The sequence below is a fragment of the Sylvia atricapilla genome, chromosome 4 (genome assembly GCF_009819655.1).
Source record: "Sylvia atricapilla isolate bSylAtr1 chromosome 4, bSylAtr1.pri, whole genome shotgun sequence".
Lineage (NCBI taxonomy): Eukaryota > Metazoa > Chordata > Aves > Passeriformes > Sylviidae > Sylvia > Sylvia atricapilla.
In genome coordinates, this window is record NC_089143.1 from 40,972,750 (window position 1) to 40,999,606 (window position 26,857).

Consider the following 26,857-nt stretch of genomic DNA (forward strand, 5'->3'; position numbering starts at 1 on the left):
CCTGTTTATTTGTTTTAAAGTTTCTTGGCTTTTGGTTTTCTGTGGGGTTTTTTTGGCATGTGGGTGTGTGCTTTTAAATAAATTTTGGGGACAGAAAGATTTATTTGCTGGCATAAGATCTGAGAGAACAGGCACTCATGAACCATGTTCTGTTACTTTTCATACTGAAGCATTCTACTAAGCATGTGAATAATATGTTTACAACAAGTTCAAAGCAGAATATACAGCGGATAATGACAAAATTAGTCATGCTAATGGTGATGTGTGCTGCTTTTAAAATTGCTCTAAAAGAATAGCAAAATGACACTGATGAAAAAGCTTTTGTTATGTCACTTTAAGGAAAGTGGGATCCATGCCAGAAGAGTAAAAGGCACATTACCTAGCTGCATTTCAGCTAATTCAAGCCACCCAATAATGTTATACATAAGTACAGAGCTTACTGTAGTTCACAGACAAAATGCTTTTTGCTTGGTTTTAAAAGCTGTTTTATTTTAAATTAGATTTGAAATAGGCAAGCAAAATAAATGATGTGGTCTTAATTTTAAATAGTGTGTACCATTTGGCATAATGTTCATTAGTTTAGACTTAGAAGAGTTTTGTGGCTGCTTTGAATAAATACACAGAACTTATGGAAGCAAATGAGAATGTTTAAATTGCACATTTGTTAATGGTATTAAATTAACCAAGGCAGTCTACAGTTGAGTAAGAACTTCCTCCCTTCTTCTCTTTAAGAACATAATCAATTATGAAAATGTAACGTCTTATACTTTTTAGCTTCTAAAACCTTTTATTCAGAGTGATATTGTGGGGTTTTTTTACTCATTCTAAGAGACAGTGAGGAACTACTTAGCCTTAATAAATTTCGTATACCTCAGTGTTTCTCTTCCTAGTAGCCTGACTTGGTATTCTAAGAACACAAATGACTTTTTTGTGATTGTGTACAGTTCCCTACAGGCCATTTGGGTGATCAAAGGAATTGGAGATTGGAATTTTTTTTTGTATAGGGAAAGAACTGAAATAGCCCTGCTTTTATTCTTCAGAAAACTCAAATCGAAGTATAACAACTCTTTCCCTAAATGTGCTACATTTAGACCATCAAACTCTTCCGTGTTATGTACATCAACTCAATGTACTTAGGATTAAGAAAAGACAGTAGTTGGTCAAAGCGCTGTACAGCTGTGACTATGTTTGGTTTTTTTTTCCTAACAAAGCCCTACTGCCCCACTCTCTTTTAAAAGTACAATGATATAATTTTATCTGTTGACTTACAAGAATATTGATAAAACTTATTTCATACTAAGAATGACAACCTAAGATGTTTGACTCTTGAAAACAACAGTGCTTAAAGTAAGGTTCCATTATTTGTTTGTCTGTATTGCTGTTAAATATTTTTGCAACATGTCCAGCTTTGAAATTTCCTTTTTCCTGCCTTTCTCAGTTTTAGTTACTACATTTTGGTCGAACAGAAAATTCAAGCACTTACATTCTAATCTAACTGATCATTATTTGCAGTATTTCTTGATTCAGTTGGAGTGATGTCGTTTTGCATTTGATTTCAGTAAGTTCTGACGATATTTTTGAATGATATCACAAATATATTTATATTAGAAAGTACTTAGAAAATTATAATAGAAAAATTATTCATAATTTTATCTAATTTAACTGAAGGAGAGCCAAAAGTAGGAATATAGCATAGACACTAGATCAAGAGAAGCAATGAGAGAAAAAAAGTGCTTTCGTAATTTTCAGTAAAGCACATGGGATGTTTACGTATTAGAATGTGTTTAGTCAGCTAAAATCGTGAGAGTTAGTAGTGATAAAATGAATAACGACCTGGATGAAAGGGAGATGGTATGGGTTTAATGAAACAGGAAAATACCAGTTTGAGAAGGAGTTATTATTGACGCTCTCTAAAGACCACCTGGGAAGCAAACTTTTTTAAAGATTGGAATTGGATAACCTTAAAGCCTGGCACAGTAAAAGTGATGTGAAAATAAATGTTAGGAATACAAGTTCGTATACTTGGTTAAGAGTAAAAATTGTACTTTAGGCTGAGAAGTAATCTACTGGAAAGAGCAGAGTATAAGAAAATTGTGTGGACCCATCATTTACAGGGCAACTGTGAGGAACCAGATGAGATCTGGGTGAAAATGGCAATTGCATAGTACAGGCATATTGACCAAAATCTTTCAGGAGAAGATATGGATTAGTTGGTATATTCCACTTCATTAATCCTAAATATTGTGTAGAGTTTTCTTTCATGTGTTTTAAAGACTGATAAATTCGAACTGGATCAAATAGAGTAATAACTTCAGTAGCAAACACAAGATGGGTGGAGCCAGAAGGACTTGGCTCAGGACCATAAAGCAGGATAAAGGGTAGGGGAGTTTGCAGAAAGGCTTCAGCAGCCAGGGAATTTATCAAACCCTTTCAACCATGTCTCAACCACTGTAGGAATGTCTCATATTTAAATTATTAGTTTTGATTTGGTTTACTTGTTTGGGGTTGGTTAGTTGTCTTTGATTTTGCTTTATTGTTTAAAATCTTTGATATTTTAGAGCCTCTTCAGTAAGTTTTTCCTTTTCCCTGGTCAAAGTGTTAAAATTCTTCCCAATAGTTAATGGTTAATGTCTTTCCAATAGTTAATATTTATTTTGCTTTCACTCCTTTTGTCCTATTTTATAATAGCTTTCTTTTATTTCCAACCAGATATTTTTACACAGTTGTCTGTTTTCATCTCCTAACTATACTTCTATCTCTTATTTATATGTTTGGGCTGTTTTGGTTTGGGCTTTTTTGTTTGCGTTTCTTCCCTTTATCTGAAAGAGTGTATCCGGTAGCTTGTATAATTAAGAAGCAGGGATGCGTGTCAGATTGATATTGCATTTGGAGGAGTTACAAACAAACTCATTAATATGGTACACCATAGTAGAGGATCCACATTTCCAAAAATAGCAAGCTATAAAACATAGTCTCTACTGGCTACTTAAAATATTACTGCTCTGTAGCCATAAATACCCACCAATATTTACTTTTTTTGTGTGGTGTTGGTTTCAGTAAACAGAATTAATTTCACTTCCAATTTTTGTAAACCTTTACTCTGCTTTTTCATTTAACATTAAATAAACAAAATGTGTGTGCCTAAACTTCAAACAGTTGTTACTGATCTACAAAGGCAACCTGGTGGGGAAAGCCAGGAACCATCCTAGTCAGGAATATCTTTCGTGACACAGCTTCAAAAAAGTATTTGCTCTCAGATCCAGGTTTTCTTCTTCCAAGGAGAAAAGAAGTGATGGAAAATGCATCATTTAATTCCTGGGCTTAAGTTTTATATTTCCAAGGGAATATCATAGTGCCTGGACTGTGAGACAAGCACTGCTCTGTGCACCTGACAGCTTTTTGCCCACACCACGCACCTTCCACCCCCAGAAATGTTTTGCCTCTTTCACTGTGGTTGCAGTTAATGGACAGGAATTTCAGGGAGTTGCTTGCCCAAGATTCTGCACCAAGTGCTGCCCTCTAAGCTTAGGGCTTTTTGGGTTGGGTGGTAAGCTTGGGGCGTATTGGGTAACTCCCAATAAGAAGGAAATATGTGCAATAGTTTTCTCTCAAGAAAATAAGAAAACCTATAATGTAACTTATATGCCTTTTTTTCCTATTAAATAATAATATAAATATACATAATTGTATAGTGTATGAAGGTTTTTACATAAATGTTCAGTGTTTTACAGGAAAGCAGTGGTTCTAATGCATTTATTAAAATAGGGGGTTTTTCACAACTTTTAAAAAATATGGAACAGCAGTCCATTGATTAGTACTACATAGAACAACTGTTTCTTCATTTTTTTAAATTCTGCATTTGGCCCTTTTACAATATAGTCATGAGATAAAAATTGCAAATGGCATGTCAATATATTATATTGAAGACTGAGAATTTTTTCAGAAATTCTTTGAGAGTTTTCTGTGGCAAAATTAGTGTTATCATCCTATGTTATTATTATTGTTGTTTTTTTTTATTATCATCATTATTTTAATTATTATTTATGATAAGGTTATCGTTACTATTAAAACCAGGATAGGGTAAAAAAAAAAGACATTTTAACTCTTGGTATCAGCAAAAGGACAGCCTCTCAGTTTTGATTTCAGAATATCCTCTTTGCTCATGTTGGAAATGTTAAGCTTTATATTTGATAGATGCTCTCTTTCCTAGTGTCATCCTCTAATGAAGAATTATAAGTATCTGTAACAGTGACTGGCCTTGTTTATGTAGGCATCCATAGTAATACTTAGTAATACTGAAATTAATTAAAAAAAGACTTTTCAATCTTGTAGAATTTTAATTGCCTGTGTCAGTTTATCATGTGAAGGTTAGCAGTTTTCATAGACAGCCCTATAACACCAACTGATTTCATGATCCCTCCTTCATGCCTTTCCTAAATTGAATAATGCCTTTGAAATATACAAATAGTATAAATTTATAAATAAAATATCAGAATATTTATCTCACTTTTGAGATCTTTGCATAATGATCTCAGTAAAGAAATAAAATATGTGTACTGTTAGTTGACTACCAGAAATTTTGAATCATTCAGTAGCCATGCAGTTATGTCTCAGTAAGTCTGCATGATGGTGTCTTCTGTACAGTAGAAGCTGAAGTGCTTCTGAGGAAGCTGTAAGTTTTAAAAAGTACAGTGAACAGCAGAAGTGTCAATTTAATTGGTATGTTTCTTTTCCTTTGTGTAAGGCATTTTGTCAGGTCATGCATCCAGTTAAAAAGGTCAGTCTCATTTGGCCTTGTCTGGTGGACAATATCACTCGCACTTTGAGTCACAGAGTGCATTTCTTCTGAAAGAGGGAAAGAATCAGGGGGCCTCTCTTTGGAGCCAAGTACAAAATTATTCTTTTTAATCACATTTTTAAAGGATTCACTTTAATTATTGAACAGCTAAGCTTACTTTCATGCTTTTCTAATGCTTGCACTTGGGGGGGGGGTGGTAAGAGGGTGGGGGGGAAGTGTTATTTACAAAGTATTGCTTTTATGAGGCTGAAATGAACCTATCGTTTGCTTCCTTATAAATTCCTTCTCTCCTATAATGAATGAGTCAATGTCACTCTTATATGAAATTATTTTTGTAATTAAAAGAAAATAGACACATGGTGCCTTTTATAGGTTACTTGAAGAAGGAAAGATAAACACGGATATTTTTTGTGCTTTAGCAGCTGAGTGGAAAAACTTTATTTGGATGATCTTCAGTTCCTATATAGTTCTTTTGTCTAATATGAAAAAATTATTACAGATATAGAATTTTAATAGGTTATGTTTACTGAGGCTCACCATAAGTGGATATCTAACTCTCAGCTGATCAGCCTGTAAATTAAGGCAATTACACAAGAGGGAAGTATATGAAGTGTCATCAGTTTCATCAGTTTGATGATCCTTCTTTATGCAAGTGTCCAAATGAGTTCTTGGACATATATTGGAGCTATTTATTACGTAGATGAACAGAGAAATGATCACTCCTATCATATATGTCTGAATTTTAAAAGTATTTTTTAAACATTGACTAATGATGAATAACCAATTAGCCTGAAAATATAGAATAAATGTTCTGACTAGTTCCTTGGCTGTCAGATGACTTCCAATGTCTGACTTTGGATATGCAGTCATGTGTATTGCAGTCTTACCTCTGGAATTCGCTTTCATGTTAAATGCTACTTCTTACAGGCTGATACTTGTCAGTCAATTTAATTGAAATGTCACGCTGACCTTTGTATGAAATACGCTGAACTTACTGGAGTTTTTGGAAGTTCTTTTTACTTTTGTTCCAGTTAAAATTATTAAATTACCAGTATACAAAAAGTTCATGCACATTAAGCTCATGAATCTGCCTGCTCATTGATCTTACAAGCAATACTTTTTTTTGCAGATGTAGTTCAGCTGAATCTGCCTGAAGATCAAAAAATAAGCACCACTGCAGCAACAGTAGGACAGAGTTGTGTCTTAAGTTGTGCCATCCAGGGAACCCTGAGACCTCCCATCATCTGGAAGAGGAACAATGTCATTCTGAACAGCTTAGATTTGGAAGATATCAGTGTAAGTAACAGAAAGTTCTATTTAACACCTTCTTAGCAAAACCTCTCATAAATAATAGAAATAGATGCACAACAAGCTACATATTCCTGATGTTTCAAAGAAAAGAAGTGGAAATGCAGCAAACTTCGGTTTTTACTTGCTGTGTATTTGAACTCCTGTTAAATATTGAAAAAGTATGTTTCACAGACCAATCATTTTTTAAAAAAATAGCAATAAAAGAACATGAGGGTTAAACTGCAGCCCAAAATACTGGTCTGCAGTCAGCATTATACATTCAAGATTGTATAGTCTTCACATATTTAGAGGAAAAGAGAAATCTGTGACATGAATATTTTCATGTCTGGATCATAATAGTAGTCTTCTTTATAATAGTTCAATGAAAATATATTTTTTCCCAAAATAAATATTTCAAAATAAAATTTGTTGTTTTGTCCATTCCTCCAAATACTCAGCAGTGTATATGGTACCTCTCAAAGGATGAAAAATGGAATATTAGTATAATTTATAAATCTTTTTTCTCAAGAAGGCATTTGCCACCTAACATTGCCATGACCTAAAAGTACAGAGGAAAACAGGAAACGAGTATTAGAATTACATCCTCTTGCGAGACTAAAAATAGGCTTTCTTTTCTATTTCATATGCTTCTGGGTATGCTTTCTTTGTTTTGGCCATTTTATATTAGCAAAGTTCTAAATGTGGACAGATTATTACTTTGGGAGTTGTGCTGTCTGTCTAGCCCAAGTAAGTCTGAAGTCATCTGAACTGTTATGTGTGTGGAACATTGGTTCAATCAAATGTCTAGTTTGTCTGTTTTTAAGGTGGAAATTGTTCCCACTCATTATCTCTCTTATATTTCTGGTTTTGTTAGTTCTGATAGTAAACTGAGCTTCCTCACAGTGGTGCTTTGTAAAATAAAGGACAGTTTCAAAGCTCAAAAGCTCATTTTGCTTGAGTGATGGTTTTAAGTCCCTTGACAGGCTTAGGATAAACCCAACATAATCTGAAAAGTCAGCTGTTAAATAATAATTGCTTTTGTTAGTTTGATATAAATCATGTGACTTACATTGAAAAGTGTCTTGCCCATGTCCACAAGATCCTGTCTGCAACATTTGTCACCTTTCTTGATGTTATATTCATGATGTTCAAAACCATTATTTGGAGTTCTTACTAATCAATTCTAAGTGTAATAGTCGGCATGAGCTGTTGATAGAAAAAGGAAAATGCATCTGTACACACAGAAATAAAAGGGAAACTATGAATGGAAATGATGAAGCTAACAGCTCAGCTTCAGACTGAAAGGTTCAGTTGGCTTTTTTTGCAGAGATGAAAAGAGCAAGTGATTTCTATGCTGGATACTTACGTTTTGGGTAAGAAAAAAGCCAAATAAAAGCCAAAACAAGCAGAGAAAGTTCTTGTGCTAGGTGCATGCACCCAGGAATTGGCAGCAGGGGCCACAGGTGTGGCCTCAGGGAAAAAGCACAGGGAGTGTCACATGCTGTATGCAGCCAGTCCCAAGGCACCATCAGCAGGGCAGTTGCTCAGACACACCCATGGCACCTCTGAAGGAACATTCAAAAAAGGGCATAAAAAAACCAGGGGGAGAGAGAGAGATTACAGAACAAAAAAGAGCAAGAAACAGCAGAGGTAAGTCTAAAGCTGGAAGAGCAGAAGGTACTCCTTGGTGAAGCAGAAATCCAAACCATCTGCATAGGAGCAGGTTTGCCTTGAAAGACTTGACCAATTGCCTGACCAGTCTAGGGACTTTTTATGATCCAGTGACGGCAGTGGTTGACAAGACAGGACCAGCAACTGACCAACAGATGTAACCTATCGACTTCTGCAAGGTCTTCAATATGGTTCCATACAACATCTGGATGGATGGATGGAGCCAGAACTTACGGTCAACAACTCCGTGTCATTGTGTCTAAGTGGAAGCCAGTGACAAGAGGTGTCCCTCAGGGATCTGTCTTTGGCCTAGTGCTCTTCAACATCTTTATCAATTACATGCACAGTGGCATTGAGACACCCTTGACAAGTTTGCAGGTGACATGAAGTTGAATTTGTTACATCTGAAAGATGGGATGCCACTCAGGGGGACCTAGAAAAATCTGAGAAGTGGACCCACAGGAACCTCATTGCTCATAAGTAAAAATTATGCTATAGTTTAGTCCCTTAATATTAAAAGTTTAGATATGATTCAAATACAGAAGGAGAAGGTCAGATTAATATCCACAAAGTGAGGCACTAAAATTAATAGAGCTCAAATGCATATATGTGGAATATTAATCTGTCTTTCCAGATAAAGTAAAATAGGGAGGAAGAAAGAATTAATGGTGTCTGGATTAAAAGAAGAAACAACAAAAGAACAGAGAGAAAGACATTAAGTTAGATTCATCCCCAGTCCTTCTTTTCTTCAAAATTTATTTTACTTTTCACTGTTTTCCAGATTTGATCTCTCTATTTATTTCTAGAGTCTATACTCCTTGTATAATATAAGATGTCCCCAGAGGCAGTGTACTCTTAAGTTTTACTATGGCTATATTATAAACTGTAATGATGTTTGCCTAACTTGTAGAATTTTAAATTTACTTAGTTATACAAGAATCACATCTATGCATTGCAAGACTAATAATGTTGTGTAAAGACCAGTAAATTTTCTGAAAATGACAAGGCAAACACTGACCTTGGAAGATAGTTAGGGGTTTGGGGTTTTTTCTGTAAAATGGATCAAAGATCAACATTACTGGAAGTCAACACATATACAGGAAACCAGTCAGACTAACCAGTAGGGACAGAGTGATTTTGTAAATCATAGAAAATGCTCACATTTAGAAATTAAACCTTTGCACTATCCCATTCTCAATATGAATTAAGTTATTTGCTTTCAGGTGGGACAAAATCAGAACAAGATCATATCCTAGTATTTTGTCAAATGGAGAAATGCAACAAGAAGGAAAGGAATCTAGGTCTAAACTGAAATTGATAGTTCAATTTTTATTTTTTTTCAGTATTATATTCTTCTACTGAAAGTGTACAGATATATCTCAAATGCTCTCAGCTGTGGAGTAGCTAAAAAGGAGTCTTGATAATGACTAATGTCTTGTATATTCTCGGACATTTTAAAGACATATTAAGAAATAGTGTTTGACTTTCAGAGGATGATAATAGAAATTTGTATTAAAATATTTAAAATATTTTAAAAATTATTTAAAATATTTAAAAAATTCATTTTAAAATGTTCTTTGATGTTTGTGTTAATAGCATTACTGATAATATCCAGTTGATAATTTTAAAAGTCCTTAGTACTCCTTGACTCTTCTTATGCTACTTATAACTACTATTTGTAGAAGTACTGGATCTTGCTGCTAATCCTTCTCTTACTGAAACTGATGGGAGGCAGGGATAATTAGCACCCATCTGAGTGAAATTATGAAAAATTATATGCCTCTACAAACTTTGCCTGAATTGTAATATAATTGTGCTGTGACTCACTACAGAACTGTTATCACAGGACATTTTGATGATATTTCAGTACACATATAGAAAAGCTTTTTTTTTCCTTGGTGTTATCCTGCATCTTAAATTTAATATTTGCCTTTCCACTTTCCTCTTGTTTTTTATCTACTATTCATTAAAGATAATAATCCCCATATATGAAAAACAGCAGATGTATTTCCCAAATGCAATATGTATTACTTTTTTTAGTGTTAATTCATTCACTTTTTTAAGTCATTGTAACTTATTTTACTTTATTGTTTTTCTGATATTTTATTCCAGCTTTGCCTTCAGGTTCTTTCCTATGCATGTGAGCAATCATACTTTTCTTATAAGATCTTGCCCCTTTTTCTTACATTTATTGAAAATCTGCTGAGATGGTTTGTTTGCTCACATGCCAAGTTTAACAGTAACTTTTCAAAATGGTGTAGTTTAACTTTTTCCTTTCATTAAAAGCTCATAATATCTTTCTTAGGCTGCCTTCATTGGAAGCATGTAATATTTCTATTTTGGGGTTTTTGAAGTTATGTATAGATTACCTTTTTCTCAAAACTTTCATTTGTTTGTCATGTTAAAATTAATTTGCGCGTTAAAGCTGACCCTCTTTCAGTGGCAGTTGGCATTTTCTTCATGATATATTTGCCCTTCATCCACCAAGAAAAAACTCAACCCAAAAGACTGTAAGGGAGACTGCCAGTAAAAGCTAACATTTTCTAAAGAGCATGATACCTTCCATTCTGTACAGTTCTGATAGAAACCAATGACAGAAAGACTTCCAGATTGTTCTAAACATTAAGCACCTTTCCTAGAAAGGACTCCAGTTATCTGACCTCTTCTTTATCTTCCAGCTTCTTATTCTCTGTTCTCTCTTTCATTATTCTGAGGAAAAATCTCAGGAGAGACTCATGAATTATTCTTTTCCACATTGTTTTGTCCCATGGGGTGGTATGGACCTACATACAAGCTTCTCTTTATGCATTTTTGATTTGTTCTTATTACAACACAGTTATGACTTTAATACAATGATTGGAAATATGAATGCCCTGTCTGAGGAAAATGTCTGTGTGTGTGTGCATGTGTGTTTGTACTTCTGGCAGAATTCCAGGTGAACCATAAAATATTCAGGGAAATAGTCTTCAATCTTTATCCCAAATCACATAAAGCAACTCTCGAAAGTAAAAAATTTTTTGTCAAAAAGTTAGGATATAAGCTAGAGGACTTAAATTTAAAGAAAATGAAAATTAATAGTCAAAATCACATAGTGTCCTAGTTATGGCTAGACATGTTGATTTCTTGCAGTCGGCAGGAGGGAGCATGTCTAGGACCCAGACAATACTCTACCACCTCACATCATCTTTTGGGAATGGGATAGGTCTCCTTTCCACATGCATGGAAAAGGGAGCAGTCAGGTGTTTTGGAGGCTTTCTGTGGGGGCGGGTGAGCAATCATGTATGAGTTGTTCACTTCTTTTCTTCTTGTATAATCTGTCATTAGTATTGTTGCTGTTACTCTTTGTTGTCTTATTTCATTGCTATTTCCAGTAGGTAGTTCTTAACTCATGATCTTTCCCTCTTGTTCCTCCAATTCTCCCCTCCAGCCTGTTGCTGGGGTAGGGGACATGATCGAATTCCACATGGTTTCAGCAGGAACATTAGGGAATACCATTCCTAAACCTTGACAAAAAGATATTCACAGTTCACATACTTTTCTTTGTACTCTAATGTCCTAAAAGAGGGAATACTTGCTTTCAGTCAATGCACTTACTTTCTGATTTGCTGCAGCAAGCTCTGAATGCTCTTGTTTTATTCCTGAGAAGTTTTTCCTCCTCCCTGAGATGTTGCCATGGGCCATGTTATTGCTTGTGTGAGGGCAAGTGTAGTGGTCCTACATGAAGGGAGCCTCAGAACCTACTTCCTTTCAGAGGTGATGCTCCTAACCTCGTCCTATTTGGGAGACAGTAACTCATTGTCCAACAATGAACAAATAGAGTGCCGTAGGCAAAAAGCTGGGAGTTCAATAGAGAATCAGCTTATTTTGACCTTTAATTAGTAAATTGCAGCAATTTCAGTGTGTGATCTTCTGTGTGGTAATTCATGTTTTACAACCATGATATATATATATGAAGTTGTATATGTGTAACTTCATTGTATATGAAGTTCACTTTAAAAGCCTAGTTGCAGATTTTACTTGTACATTATGCTTAGTATGTATGCTTAAACATGTTGCATCTCTCTCAAATATTTTCTACTGATTTTTCTGATAAGGTGGTTTGATTTGATTTACAGTGACTCATCAAAGTCAGCATGTTTCTATTTTTATCTGTATTGAATTGCCCTTTATCTGTTATATATTTTTTAAGTAAGATACATTATTAATTTTTCGTTTGTATTTTATGAATTGAATACCAGTTTTGTTTTGTTCTTTTCTACTCCGCTTGTTAGTATCTGATTGTTGAATGGTGCCTGAATTTAGGTACAAACGAGACCATGTGCTAAAATCAGTAGTATAGAATTTATTTAATAGTAAATATGAGGTACCATTCAGAGATAGAAAGAAATAGGAAAGAGCAGGGTGGGAGTGAAGGAGAGAGAGATCAAGACAAAAATAATCACCACACTGTGGATCCAGAAGAGTCCCATTGGTCCTTCTTCACCCTGGTCTTCTTGGTAGTCATTCTGCCACTTTTATACAGTCCAATTTGTGGATATCCATGGGTGGGCACATATCTTCCCATAACTTAGGGCAGCATGTGTAAGTTGTTTACTTTCCCATAGTTTGCCATAGTGGGAATTTTTGTCTGGATGCTTTAACCAGGATGTGTTAACCAAGCTTCAGTTCCTCTAGGCCTGGAATAAGCACCTTCCTGTTGCAAATTCCTGTCTTCTGTGCTTATCTCAAGTTCATATGGTGGTGACTTACCTTATGGCAAGTCACTTCTGTGGCCTTGACAATATTTGAGGCAGTTGTGGTCTTTAAGTCTCTTACATCTCCCTGTGGCTCAAACAGTGTCTTCCTGGGACCTTTTTTCATTTCACAGGCTGTCCATTAGGGTGATGTGTTTGGAGAAAAGACAGAAAGAGCAGGAAAACAACACAAGCAATTACATAGTGTACAATAGCTATCCTAACATTACAAATGTAACTCCAGTTGCAATCACGAACCCAATTTTCATTAAAGCCATTGTCCTTACCCCATGAGTCATAAGGATTAGAATATGGACATCAGCCAGGAAACTAGCTTTGGGTTTGGAGTGATTGGAAAAGCTCTGATACTTGGTTGGTGATTTCTTTCATTTTGGCTTGTGTTTCTTCAACTGATGATATTACATTGTGAATGGAAATACAACAGTCAGTTTTATTAAGATTTAACATTCCACATATCCCTTGTTCTTTTAATAATAACATATCTAATGCCACCTGATTTTGTAAAGCCATTTTTGACACTTGTTCTTGCAAGTTCAGCTCTAGGAACAGATGCTTGGCTCAATTACTTGAGGGCATGTACCTGCCATGTAATATTTTCCAAGGCCCATTAGTGTTGTGTGATAACTATAGAAGGTGTAAAAAATATTTTAATTCCCAAAGCTATATTTTCCCCCACTGTATAATAATCACATCTATTACTGATCAATTCCCATCTTTTTTTCAGGAGAATTTATTTTCTGCCATGTCTTTCCCAAAAATTAATAATGAAATACAGAATTTGGGCAAATGGATGGTAGTACTATCCTGCACCTTAGACCAGCATATTCTATCAGGAACATCCCAAAGCTAATCCAGGTGATGCAGGATAGCTGCACATCCAGGTGTCTATCAAGTACATTTGTGGCTTGTATTTTCAAATAACTCCTATTCCTTTATTTTTTTTTTATTTTTTTTTCAGGTACCGGAAACTTTATCATACTGTTTTTCCACTCTTGCCCATCTTCCTGTGTTTCAAAACTAGTGGAAAGCTGTTTTATATTTTATGTTACAATATGACTTCTAAAACTTTTTAAGCATCTTTTCTTCACTCTCATAGTATCTTTCTTCCTTAAGCCTTTTTTTCAGTTCAGATTTACTGTTTTCTCTGTTCTTTTCTGTATATCTATATAAAGATACAGGTTATGTCTGCATTCAATATTGCTGTTAGTAGCAAATTAATTTTATGCTATTAATTTCTGATTAGTTTATCAAAAATTGCAGTTTGATTTTTATGTGTGGTTATAGAGTTACTCTTCTCATTTCTTCTGCTATATACATCGATCAACTGGGTGAAAAACATCATCATCTTGGAATCATTTCATTACTAGTTACATATTTATTTCTCCAACTTTCCCAGGTCATTTTGCAGTAGTTTTGCTATCCTAGTAGACTCAGTGCTTTTCACAGCTTTCGGAAGAATTATGTGAAAGGGGTTTATAGTACACAAAAAGAATACTGAGCTTTTCAGGTTATTACTTTAGAAAAGAAATCTTGAAAGAGCAGCCCAGACTATACTACAGCTAGCAGTAAAGGTCACTCCTTAAGAGCATGAGAAAGATGCTTTGTTAATATTGGCCTCCTGTGGCTCACAGTCCTGACTTTCCAATCATTGCCATAGTACATTAAATAGGAGGGCCATATCACCAGCAATAAAAACGCTTTGATATCCAGGAGTATGTTTCATTGTACAGGGAGGTGCAATTGCTTAGATTAAAAAAAAAAAAAAAAAAAAAAAGAGAGAGAGAGAAACTCTCTCTGGCTTCTGGCCCACCATCACAAGCAGCCCAGGAGAAAGGAGAAAAAAATTAGGATAGGTAGAACATAATTTCCCATTGGGAACTTGGCTCAATTGGCATTTATATATTTTCAATAATAATATTTTTTTTTTACAAAATACTGCAGAAGTGTGCAAAGGCATTTATGTAGTACTGATTCAGGAAGAAAATTTCTACTTGCCTGTTTTGTTTTGTATCAGGATGTTCTTCCAAAGGCTTACAGTTAACCTGACCAGAAACCAGAGCCATATGATTTAAAGATAATACTAAAAAGTATCCCAATTAATTTCTGTAGAGATGGAAAACAAAACAAATAGAAAACCTAACTCCAAAACAAAGCCCAAAGAATTTGTCCTGCATAAATAGTTTCTGTGCTTACAGTAAAAGGTTGCTGCCAGTAACCTTGAAGTGTCATTTCTTTCATTGATATCAAGAAATCAATCTTGCCAGTAAATCTTCTTGTGATAAAGAATTAGACTGATGGACATGGATTGTGGTTTGAGCAAATGAATGTGTATGTGATGCTTAGATAACCAAGATTAGTATTAAATGTAAATTCTCTCAGGTTTCAATATTTTATTAGTGTAAATTCAGCATCTATTTTTAGTACGCCAGTTCATACTGAGTGCTTAGTTCAAGTGACTGGAATTTGCTGTTTATTTAAAAGACTCTAAGAAGAATATTTCAGAATTATTGAGTGTGTCAATCTTGGCCAAGCCCTTAAGTGAAGCTGCTGTGCTGGCATTTGAACTGCCAATATTTTGATTTTGTAAGAAAAGAAAAAAAGATAACAAGGAATGGATGTAATTCACTTTGTTGTATGTAATCAGGTGTATAGTCGAAAAAAAAAGTTTTGTGTAGGAATTACATCAAAAATCATTCAAAGCATGTGCAATCCTGTGTCTTATATGACATACTTGATAACAAACTGACACAAGTGGCATTGTATTAATAATCCAAATATTGTGTGACTGGCCCTGTTTTCTTTCTACTGTTATCTTTAGATCATACATTATTGCTGCATTTAAAATTTGAGATCAACTCGAGAAAATTTATGTGAGTTATAATATGCTTTTTTTCCCCATTGTATGCTAAGAATGGGCCAAAGTGAATAATTCTGATTTTTAAATAATTTTAAGGTACTAGGTTTATTTTTTTTATTTTTCTCCACCATCTCCCCTGGTATATCCTCAGCTGTCACGTAGTAGGGATTCCTAACCAATCTCTATCTTTTTTGGTTTAGACAGTTTTGTCTGCAAGATATTGTAAAGCTGTCTGAAAAGCTATTTTGCTGTCTGTTTATTGGTTTATCACATGTACATAAAGGAGTTTGTGACAACCCACAGTTTATCCCACAGGGCTTTTGTAGATTACATAAACCTCGATGACACTCTACCTAGTTTTCTGTCTCACTCCTGAATGATTCAAAATATATTAGATAGACTAGGTAACTATTGTATAAAAATTTGAGTAATTTTAGGGTTGTTTGTTTTCTGGTTGTGGTTTTTTTTTATTTAGATTCTCTTGAGTTTGTAAAGAAACATCTGGAGAAATTTGTTTCTATGAAATAAAATTAGTTCTTCTATTTTAAGATGAGTGCTGTTCGGGAAAAAATACATTAATTATTTTCTGTATAAAAAAGGGGTGCTGCAACTAAACTGCAACTAAATGCAACTAAAACTGAAATCCAGATTTTTTATGCAATAGGAAGATCAAAAACTCCCATAAACTTTGTAAATTCAAAACTAAATAGATTTTAATATGAGTATTTGAAAACAGATTAAATCTTAGCACAGTGCAATTCTACAGTGTGATGTTTTTAGAATCAGAAAAATTTAGAGAATATGCAGTGATTTCTTTGCATTCTTTCTACAAATAAAAAGTCTTTAAAGATGGAAGGTAGAAATGGGGATGCACTTGCTAAAATCTCATTCCACAAATCTAACTTCAAATTGAGTCACCTTAAAAGGTAAATTACATCAGTACTTCTGCTTCTCTGGGCCCTCCTAACACTTAGATACACTTTGGAATATGCTTCAAAGTAAAATGCACAGTGCATAGCTAGTTTCTGTTTGCAGAACTAGCTTGGAGTGTAATAATTAATGCATCTACAATTAAAGCTGATTAAAAGAATAAAAGAACAGTTTGGGGGAATGATAATAAATTGTGGTAGTTGGGTAATTATTATAAATTCATCTCATTGGCTTTGAGTTTAACTTGAAAAATATATGAGAAATTAATGCCAAATAGATTTATCTGATTAAATCTGATTATATGACAATTTGTTTTGTTAAAAATGAGTAAAAGTTAAATGGTATAGGAGTTATTCTGAAGATCTCTCTGTGACATGAAGCAATAAAAAAAGACAGGGCATGCCTGTATCAGGGCATGCTGAATTTTCCATCTAAAATACACTGCATCTACTCAGTTGGAGATTTTGAATGTCGAAATAAATTAGCAATCCTTATTGCCAATTCATCACAAGATAACGTAAAATTACAGAGTTTTTGGGGAAGTAATAGGTTAATGATGTTTTATGGCTAGCCTCAAGAGCTCTAGTACTTTGGCAAGGCTCCCTCTTAGGTCTAGTGTCTGCCATAAACAAGAAAAAATTCCAAATTCTCTTTACACATCTACATATCGAATGAAGTCATTATTCTCACTGGTGATCTAGCACTGAGGTATTTCATGTCATTTTTCTGTGTTATCCCTCTTCAGATTCTTAGGAGGTTTGAACTTTATTAGATTTCAAAATAGCAAAACCAATTCTTAATCAACTGATATTTTTTGAAAAGCACTAAGCAGTTGCATGTTTTTTGTAGAATAATGGATATTACCATTTATTACCTGTTACTATTTCCTCATGAAGTGAAATTGCAGTCCTTACGATATCCCAGAGAATAAAGGGAAAATCATACATATCGGGTTAATTATTTAGGTGCAGTGTTCTTATATTCATTTCTAGTCAGAGAAATAATCTTTTTCTTAGATTTGCTGAATACAGTCCAATCCTTCTCAATTCTACTACCAGCCTGGGCTCATGCATAACAAAGCCTTATTTTAGGAAACAAGAAGAGAGGGTGACCTCTGCGCTGACCATTTGTAAGACAAGCTTTGGAAGGTATGCATGAAGACTTTCTCTTCATTAGAGAACTAAATTGAAGATTTAGTTAGGTGTTCTGAATTACTCACCAAATGATCATTGCTTTACCCAGTAATCAGTAGAGTAAGGCTAGTAAAGCTATTTCATGGTAATGAGATACAGCCTTTGTAAAATTCAGTCATTATTTGCTTTTTTTCTTTCTGTTCTTCCCAGTGTCAAGAAAAGAGGAATCAGTGAAATGCTTGGAATGTCTAATTGTAGTTAGGAAGTTTGTTTTCATGATCAGCAGAGAGAGGTGGGTGGTAGCTAAAACAGTGATCAGTGGCAGATCCACTGAATGATCCCATAAAAGGATTTTACTACCCTGAGCTTTCTCAAATGACTGTGAAAGAAGCTTAGGAAGATTAGTTTCCTTTGACTAAAACTCGCCTGCATTAATAGTCATGAATTGGTGTCTGGTGTTAGGTTCTTGAGAACAGAGTTTCTTTTAAGATTTTGTCCCTTTCAACTGCATATACTGTACTAGTACTTATGTTAGACTCTGTAGTTTCCTTCTTTAAGCTTTGGCATGATTTGCAATTTTCTGTCAGGCTGATTCTTCAACCAGTGGACTTAAATTAGATTAATGATTTGTTCTTATTGCAACTGTAAAGTTTGAGACAGAGAAGGTATGTAAAATTTGTGCTTATGAAATGTGGGTTTTGTTTTCCCTCTTAATCTAGCAGGAAAACTTTAAACAAAATCTTGGATTTCTGCCAAGTGCAATTTTTTTTTTTCGATTTCTTTGTGGAATATAGTTTCTTTGTGACAGTCAGTAGTGAAGTGCAGTTGCATTGTTTGCCAGTGTGAACAGAAAAACTGATTACTTGGAAAATAGGAGTTTTAACATTGACATTAGCAGGGAAAACATGAGTTTATCTGGCAAATAAGCTGTACATTAATAATTATTTTTAAAAATCTTTTCAGTTAACCCTCAAAAAGTTATCTACTCTCTGTATCCTTGTAATAAAAGAAGTTAGAGATACTGACAAATATGTAAAATATGGGCAAGAACGTGAAATTAGTATTACTGATACTTCCATGAGTTGACTTAAAGAAAATGCAGAAAGCTTGGAGGGATGTACAGGAAATAAAGGGAATATGTATATTGATTGTGTTTTACGAGCAAACAGCTGTTCTGAAAATATCTGTTTGGTTGCAATTATTGTACAGCCTTCACCTTGCAAACCAATACAAAATTTTAATTCTTAGGTTCAGATTATCTACCTGATCAGGTCAGACTCAGATGATGTGGGGTTTTTGCCTTTCCCCATTGAAAAACCAAGATTTTTCTTTAAAAAGAAGGGAAATGCCCCCACCCAGAATATGTTATCATTATAATTCATTATAATTGAACTATTATAACTCCTACAACCATCAATAAAAAAGAACCCAAACAATATAATTTCTTTTTTTGTTGTGAATTTGTTAAAGACCGCCAATAAAAATTAAAAGGTAACGTGAAAGGCTATGCATTCATAATATTTGGTGTTCCCTAATTTCATTTATTAAGGAAAAAATAAGCTTCCTTTTTTTTGGTTGAGGATAATGTAGCTAAGAACACACATCTTCAGTTCACATGGTCTATGTAGGGTTTTTTTTTTGTTTTGTTTTGTTTTTTGTTTTTTTAATTATTTTTACAAAGCCAAAAATCCACCCCAAAAACATTTAGGAAAGCAATGTATGGGCAAAAAGTACTGGGGAAAAAACAAACAAACAAAATGCCACAAACCAAACCCATTCCTAGCTTCTATAATGAACACATCCAAGCAGTCTGTTTCATTGTATGTTCTCCTGTGGGTAGAAAGCTAGGAACACTCTTCCTAGAGTTGTTAATGAAGAAGTGGTGGAAAATGGTCATAAATTCTCTCTATGTAAAGTGTTAGCATATGAAAGCAAGTCATAAACTCCAAGGAAATCATCGATTCAAAACCAAAAATCACCTTTAGTTTCTGTTTTATAAACAGTAAGAGAACAAAGCAAAGATTCGCTATCAAATTAAAGACTTTTTCCATATTATTTTGCTCGTTATTCATAACACATATCATGAGTTACAAAATCTCAAGTTCTTCAGGAGAACAGAATTGTAGTGGAATTATTGTTAAGATAATTGTTCAATTCTATCTTTTCAAGTATGACAAAAATAACTAAAGTTTCTCAATGTAATTTTAGAAGTACTTTGCCATTTCTGTTTGAACAGTAGGAGAAAAAAAATTGAGCATGTAGCAAGTTTCTTTTTTTACTGTCATAAGATATAGTTTCCAAAACGTAAAAAGCACCTTTTTTTCAGTATTTTTTGCTGTTGATGTTTGAAGGCTCTGTTTCAAAGATGTTTGTGTGTCAGTATAAATACAAGAGGGTTTTTTTTACTTAGCTTGTGAGTTAGTCAATAAATCACTAAGTACTTGTCAACATACAGTGTCAAGTAGCTCTGTTTGTACTTCACCGTCCCTTTTGAAATGCTGTTTACAACATTAAATTCACTTTGTATTGAGTAGTTTGCTTTAATTAACAAAACAAACATTGAACTCGGTATAACAATAACAATAAGCTAGGGACATTTATTTTGTAGTTGTAAAAAACCCCAAACCAAACAACCAAACAAAACTCACCACTACCGATAAAAACACTATCCATAAAATTCTAACTCTCTCAGTGTCATCATATGTGAGTTTGATTGAAATATGAATATAAAATAACCACTGGAGTGTTTCATCCATGGTTTCTATGAAAAAGAAGGGTGAAACCATAGCACAGGCACCCATTTACTTAGAAAATAGCTATGGTACCTAAAGATATCATATGCCACAATGAATTAAAGAGCTGAAATAGGTAAGTATGCTTCAAATCAATATCTAATAAATTAACATAAGGAAAGTTAAAGTAAGCTAGTCTACATACTGCATTGTAGCAGCTGAATTTTTATACACTCAATCCTATGCTTTATTTTGTTCACAAATACCTTTGGCAGAGATTAGGCAAAAAAAGTCCAAATGGCAATAACAATATCCATTTTCCAGATAAAATGTAAGTACCTGTAATGTGACTCTTTTGAATAGCTATTTCATCTTCCACTAATAATGCTGTTGAAGAGGAAGGCTTTGAAAACGTGTGTTCAGCTAGTAAGGGGGGAAAAAGTAAATTGACCTGCTTCATATATTTTAGAAAGTGATAAAGATAGAAAGATTCAATAAGAAGGTTTTTAGAAATTAGTCATATGCATTATTCTGACGGAAAATCCAGTGGTTTACAACATTGAAGTTAAAAATGAGGTCTTAAAGGGGGGTCCCTTTTTTTGATCTTTGCAGTGGTAACATGTAATAGTATATTGAAGATTTGGTAGAAATATTTTCTGTGTAACCAAAGTGCTAATATAGAAGCCTATAGTTATCTTGAGAAAGTCAAGTTATTGATAGTATTACCAAGTAGATTTATTTTTAGGTGAGTTGTTTTCTTCTTCCAAGGAATGATTGGAAGCACAGAGTAGAGCAATGTGAAATGTAGTTGCCTGCACATCTTTGGATGAAGAAATAAAGTGAGACATATGTTTTTTGAATAATATTTTGAGTGTGTTTAAAGAAAGAAAACTGAGAAATTAAAAGGAATTTCATGGAGAATTCAGTTTTCTTGTTTAAATTTCAGTCCACAAAAATACTCAGGATGTTATTGTTAAAGTCATCATGAATGAACTATGTGCATAAAAGCATTGAGATTATGTTCACTGCATAAGAACAAAAACTGGAAAGTGAGAACTGGAGAAGTTGGGGAATTTGTAGGTGAGAGCAAAAATAGTCATAATGAACCAGGCGTTAATGTAGCCCAGTACTTTGTCATCCTTTAGATCCAATGAGCGGAATGTAAAAATAAGGCAGCACGTAGTTAAATTGTCTATCAAAGCTCTTTTCCTGTGCAATTTACAGACTTTGTGACTGAGGTATGGTAGATTAAGTCTTTGGTTTTGCAAGCTTTTGATAAAGTCTTCATGGATTTGAGGATTTTATGGAGAAGATTATGAAGTTTGTGAAGAAATAAATATGGAAGAACTGGTTGGGGATATAAAGGTAAGGACGACCTTGGCTACAGTGACTGTGAGATGGCAGAGTCAAGGAGCCTAGGAGGAGACAGCAGGGCAAAAAGCCACACAAGCTTGGACTTCAGGAGAGGAGACTTCAGCCTGTTCAAGGATGTGCTTGGAATTTGATTTTCAAGTATGGACTCCTCTATGCTCAAGAACAGGCTTTCACAATGAACAATAAATCAAAAGCAGCCAGAAGTCTGTATTAATGAACAAGTAGCTCTTGACAGGATTCAGATTAAAAAAAAAAAAGTAAAAGGAGCAACAGGTGCCCCAGGAAGAGCCTGGAGACTCTATTTGAATGTGCATATAAGGAAAGATGAAGCCATCCCAGCATTGGATCTGGTCAGAGTTATGAAGGTCTACAGATTTTCAGGACTATATCAACAGCAAAAGAAAGACAAGGGAAAATATGGACCTTTTGCTGAGCTGGCATGGGACCCAGTGCCAAAAGAAGTAGAAGATGATGTACTGAAAGCATCTTTTGCCTCAGTCTTGCTCACAGACACTCTCAGGGATCCCAGATCCCTGAAATCAGTTTACAGCAGTAGTGCTTCTGTAATGTACCACTGAATCTAATGAGAAGAATTGAAGAAAAAAAGTGGTGTTTTTTTTTGTTTTGTTTTTTTGTGGTTTTTTTTTGTGGCTGCCGCTTACAAAGGATGGCAGCACTTCCACAGGATGTCATTTAACTTGTTATTTTTTGCCTAGATTTAGTTTTTCTCTCTGGTCAGATGCAATCCTCAGCAGCTTTTCTTCTGCAAATAACTTTCATAGCTAAATAAACATACTGCTTCTGCTGAGTTTAACTACTTGTTAAAAGCTGTATTTTCTTTTACAGTCACAATATATGTAGCAACAACTCCACCATTCACAAGTATAATATTTGAATTTCAGATTACTGTCAGATATTCTGGTTTAATATTTGTGATGTGTGATGTCTGATATTTGCATCACAGCTTTGTTGCTGAGATGATGAGCATAATTACAGCAGAGATGTGGGCTTAATTATGATAACCTTGTTTTTACTCTTTCCTGGTAGGATTTTGGAGATGATGGGTCCTTGTACATCACTAAGGTTACCACAACTCATATGGGAAATTACACCTGCTATGCTGATGGGTATGATAAGCTTTATCAAACTCATATTCTCCAAGTGACTGGTAAGGAAAAATGTTCTAATTATCAAGTCATAAGACTCTTGTTGAGCAGATGTGTTATTTGTGTTCTACTTTTTTTTTTTTTTTTTTTTTTTTTTTTGGTATTGTATTACATCTTAATAGAAAAAGGTATATAAACTTTTCTTCATTGCTCTCCTTCAAATAACCTTGAAAACAATTAAACACAATAAATTTAATTTATTGCTTCTGTACAGTAATAACTATTAAAAGGTGTACAGGTAGTCCAGAGGACTTGCTTTGCACCTGTGATGTTATGCAGAATAGTAAGTGGTTTTTATATATATATATATATATATATATACGCATGGATAAAGTAGATTTTAGCATTAATTTAGTAACCTGGAGAATACGCTGGGAAAAATAAATTTGTAGGTTTCTTGTGTTAAGAATGTTTTTTTCAATATAAGATTAATAAAATGCACTTCCCTGAAGATTTTGCAATTGCTGTAGGCTTCTAAATTCACATTTATGATATGGAAATCTAACTATGATTTTAGTAGATTAACTCAAGGCACCTGGACTTGAAAATTTGATCTTTACATTTTTCTACATCTGTTCAAGTTCCAGGTAACACTTCACTGAACTGTGTACTTGGATAAAATTTAACTGCTTTGTTACTGGTGCCTGGAAGACAGGTCTTTACCTTCTCTAGAGCTAGTGTACCCTCTCCTCTAAGCAATTTATTTCCTAAATTATTAAGGTCTTCTTTTCCACTGATGAAGCATCTACTTTATCATAGAGGTTTAATTTTTTTTTTTTCTTAGAGTGCTTTCATGTTATTTCAATTCATATTTATCTTTGACTCCCTGTCTGCTGTAAACTACCAGTGTTTGCCATTCCATGTTACTGTTTAATCCTATCCAGAATCATGTTTGACCTCAATCTTCTCCAAATTTACTTTGCATTAAGAGGCTCTGTTTCTCTCCTGAGGCATACTCTGGCCCTGATTTCCTGGTCAGTGGTATTACCATCATTCTTTGTTTTGTTACCTATTAATCAGTTGCATAAACCCTTATTAGGCTGACTTTAACATCTCCTCCAAGAACACAGAAATATTTTCTTTTATTCTTATCTTTCATGTATATACATATGAAATACAGCTTCCAAGATTATTTTGACTTTTAATGTGATTCATTCTTCTTTTAATAGCCTTTTCCCCCTTTTGTGTTCTTAATTACTTCACATTTTAAATTACTTTGACACTTAGAGCTTTTTTAAAGTTTTATAAACATTTTCTCTCTGCTGTTATGTTTCTCCAGGAATCTGGCTTGTAATATTTCTCTGTCCATATATTTCGACTTTTTCCCCAACTTCTTCCCCTCCTGAACTACAACACATTGTATGTAGAGTGTTATCCCTGAGCTAATGGGGACATGGCATCAACATCTTTTCCTCCCAATTTTTCTTCTGGGATTATTTTCTGTCATTTAAAAAGCCAGGTAGAAACTACTGGCTAAACTAGTAAGAAGACTGAAGTGCAGTTTATTAATATTTTAATTCCTGCAGACATAGCAGAATTCTTGGCAAGCTGAACACTTTAGTAGGTTCTTGACTAACATTGTTCTCTGTTTTATGGGGCTTGGTTTACCTAAATTATTAACAAAATCATATTCTTATCAATGCATTCTTTACCAATCCCAGTGTGTAAATAATCCCCCAGAAGTGTATAGCAAGAGTTAAAATATTACAATTCTTCATGTTTGTCTCAGTTCAGCACATAACGAGGCAAAACTCACCTCAGGTTGTAGAAGGTTTTCTGCAAGACTAGAAAATCAGGAAACGTAATTTGAGAGAGGTGAAGGAGGACAAGTGCAGTGTTAAAGTGTCCATCAGGAAATTGGTTTTTCATCTGCAAACCTCAGATAGCTGCTATTCCAAAACCTGGCACTGGAATGGTATCTTCCTAAATTATTTTAGATGTTAATATTTTGGGGAGCAAGAAACAGGAAAAGGGGGCTTTTTGAGCAATAGGATTATTTGTTGTGCATGTTGTGGATAAATGGAGTTAAATCCACTGAGATTAAAGGTCAAATGAACAGCTCTTCCACAGTTTAGATCTGTATTTCTAAGGAATAATCTTCTTAAGCACAGGCATGATGGTCAGTACTTGTAGCTGTGATAATGACTAATTAATATAATGATACTTGTATTAACTGGAGAGTCAGTCAAAAGGTTAATGGGATAATGAGACTACGTTGATCACAAAGATTTAATGTGAAGGTTCAATGAAAACAATGTAATTAGATTTTAATTTCCTTCTTGGTTTCCATTTATGTACAGCTATATATTTCTAGAAATAAATTAATATATTTTAGGCTAGTGTGCAATTATTGCATATATAAATCTGATTTACTTTTAAGATTAAAACCTTAGATTTTTTTTTTTTTTTAGTTTTGAATTATCTGGCACAGTAGTAAAGAATAATGAGCTTTCTTTAGAGTCTTAAAAATACATTAATGAGCATTGTAAAAGACTTGTATTATAGTGAAAAATTCAGTCTACTCTTACACAAATAATATGGTAAAGTAAATATTGTAAGCAACCCTATAAGTTGATATTTTAACCTTTTCATATAAACTTCAAAAAACAAGTTTTGATCAGAAGGAAGTAACTCTTTCATGAGATAGTCTTAATTATTAGTATTTACATAAGATTTTAAACTTTCAATGTATTCAATTTCAAGATTGTATGACTCTGAGACTATATATCTAAATTAATTTGAGTCTGTCAGTTCGATTTGTATTTTTCTTCTAATATATAAGTGATGCTTAAATAAGATCAGCAGTTACCTTAAGGTAAAAAAAGAAGAACCCAGTCCCTTGGCCAGATGTAAACTGGAAATGTGTAATGTCTGAAGAATTGTTGGCCAGCTTTGTTTTTCCAAAGCATCTAAGTTTAAACAAGAGTTACTATATATATCAATAGAAGAATCTAGTTCACTATAGGTATCACCTGCTTCTTTTTTAAACAGATGCATTCTCTCTGGATTCAAGATGTCTTGAATAGTCTATTTTTCTCCCTTCCCCTCCCACATGATACCCAACTGAAATAATATTCAAGAGGTTTTATAAAAATATTACAGCTATTGAAGAGTTACATATCCACCATATTTGGAACCAACAGCCTCACACTTCTTTTTGAATTGAAAGATAAGGGATCTAGAATTCACTCGATTATGTGTTACACATTGCTCTGCTAAATACAAACATGCAGTGTTTCCCCTGCCATTTTAACCTATGTCATGATCTCTCCCTTGTAAAGTAAGATTCTTTAGGTTAAGATGCTAGAACATGTCTCTTTGAAAGTCAGTGGGAACAGTCACATTAACTGTGTACTTAAAATTTCATTACTGGTGATACTTATTTATTTTTGTGTCAATTACACCAAAAAAACTCAAAAACCAACAAAACAAACAAACAAACAAACAAAAAACCTGATTCAAAAGAACCCCAAAGACTTTACATTGAACTTGTCACATCAAATTGACCTTTTAGACTGAGCCCACAACTGCACTTACATTTCAGTTGTCTGCAGCATGCCTCAGTGACACAGTTCTTTCTTAGTGGAATATTACAAATAGGCTTCAGAGTAATATGAAATAAAATTTATAATGCACAGCAAGGGTTGAAAAATGTTTCTAGTTGTATAGATAACCTATCAGACACAGAATTGCTGAGGAAAGAAGAAAATGGCAGCAAGTAGAGGGAAGATCTGGCAAGAAATAAACCCTACTGTCATGCAAGAGCCTTTGTTGCTGGGAAAACAGTGCTGAAGAGAGCAGGAACTACTATAGAAATAAGGAGTAGTAAAGAAAAGACATACTTTCATTTGAGCAGGCCCTCTCCTCCCTTTCACATCTACTAACAACCCTAAAGTAGTTAGTTTAGCAACAATAACACTTTGTCATGCAGGATTTTATTTGTTGGTTTAGGAAAAATTCAATTTCAGTTGTAATGTTTTTCTAAAACTTTTTTAACCATAATATTACATCAGAAATATTGCATGTCTTTTGCCCAAATAAAACGAATGCATTCCTGTTTCTTCTCTTCAATTAAAATTCTTGGAAATTGGACTGTTAAAAAAAATTCTCTTCACATGTGCTCTGTAGAAATCTGGTATGGTGAAGTAGTTA

General features: G+C 34.1%; 1 protein-coding gene across 2 annotated transcripts in view; it reads left to right on the plus strand.

Moving 5' to 3' along the window:
* The window catches only part of FSTL5 (follistatin like 5), a 305,571-nt gene that overhangs the window by 213,465 nt on the left and 65,249 nt on the right, over positions 1-26,857 (plus strand). For both annotated transcript variants that reach the window (XM_066317637.1, XM_066317638.1), the window contains exons 7-8: positions 5,928-6,094; positions 22,587-22,707. In XM_066317637.1, the coding sequence (XP_066173734.1) occupies positions 5,928-6,094; positions 22,587-22,707 (288 nt within the window). The remainder of the gene's footprint in view (positions 1-5,927; positions 6,095-22,586; positions 22,708-26,857) is intronic.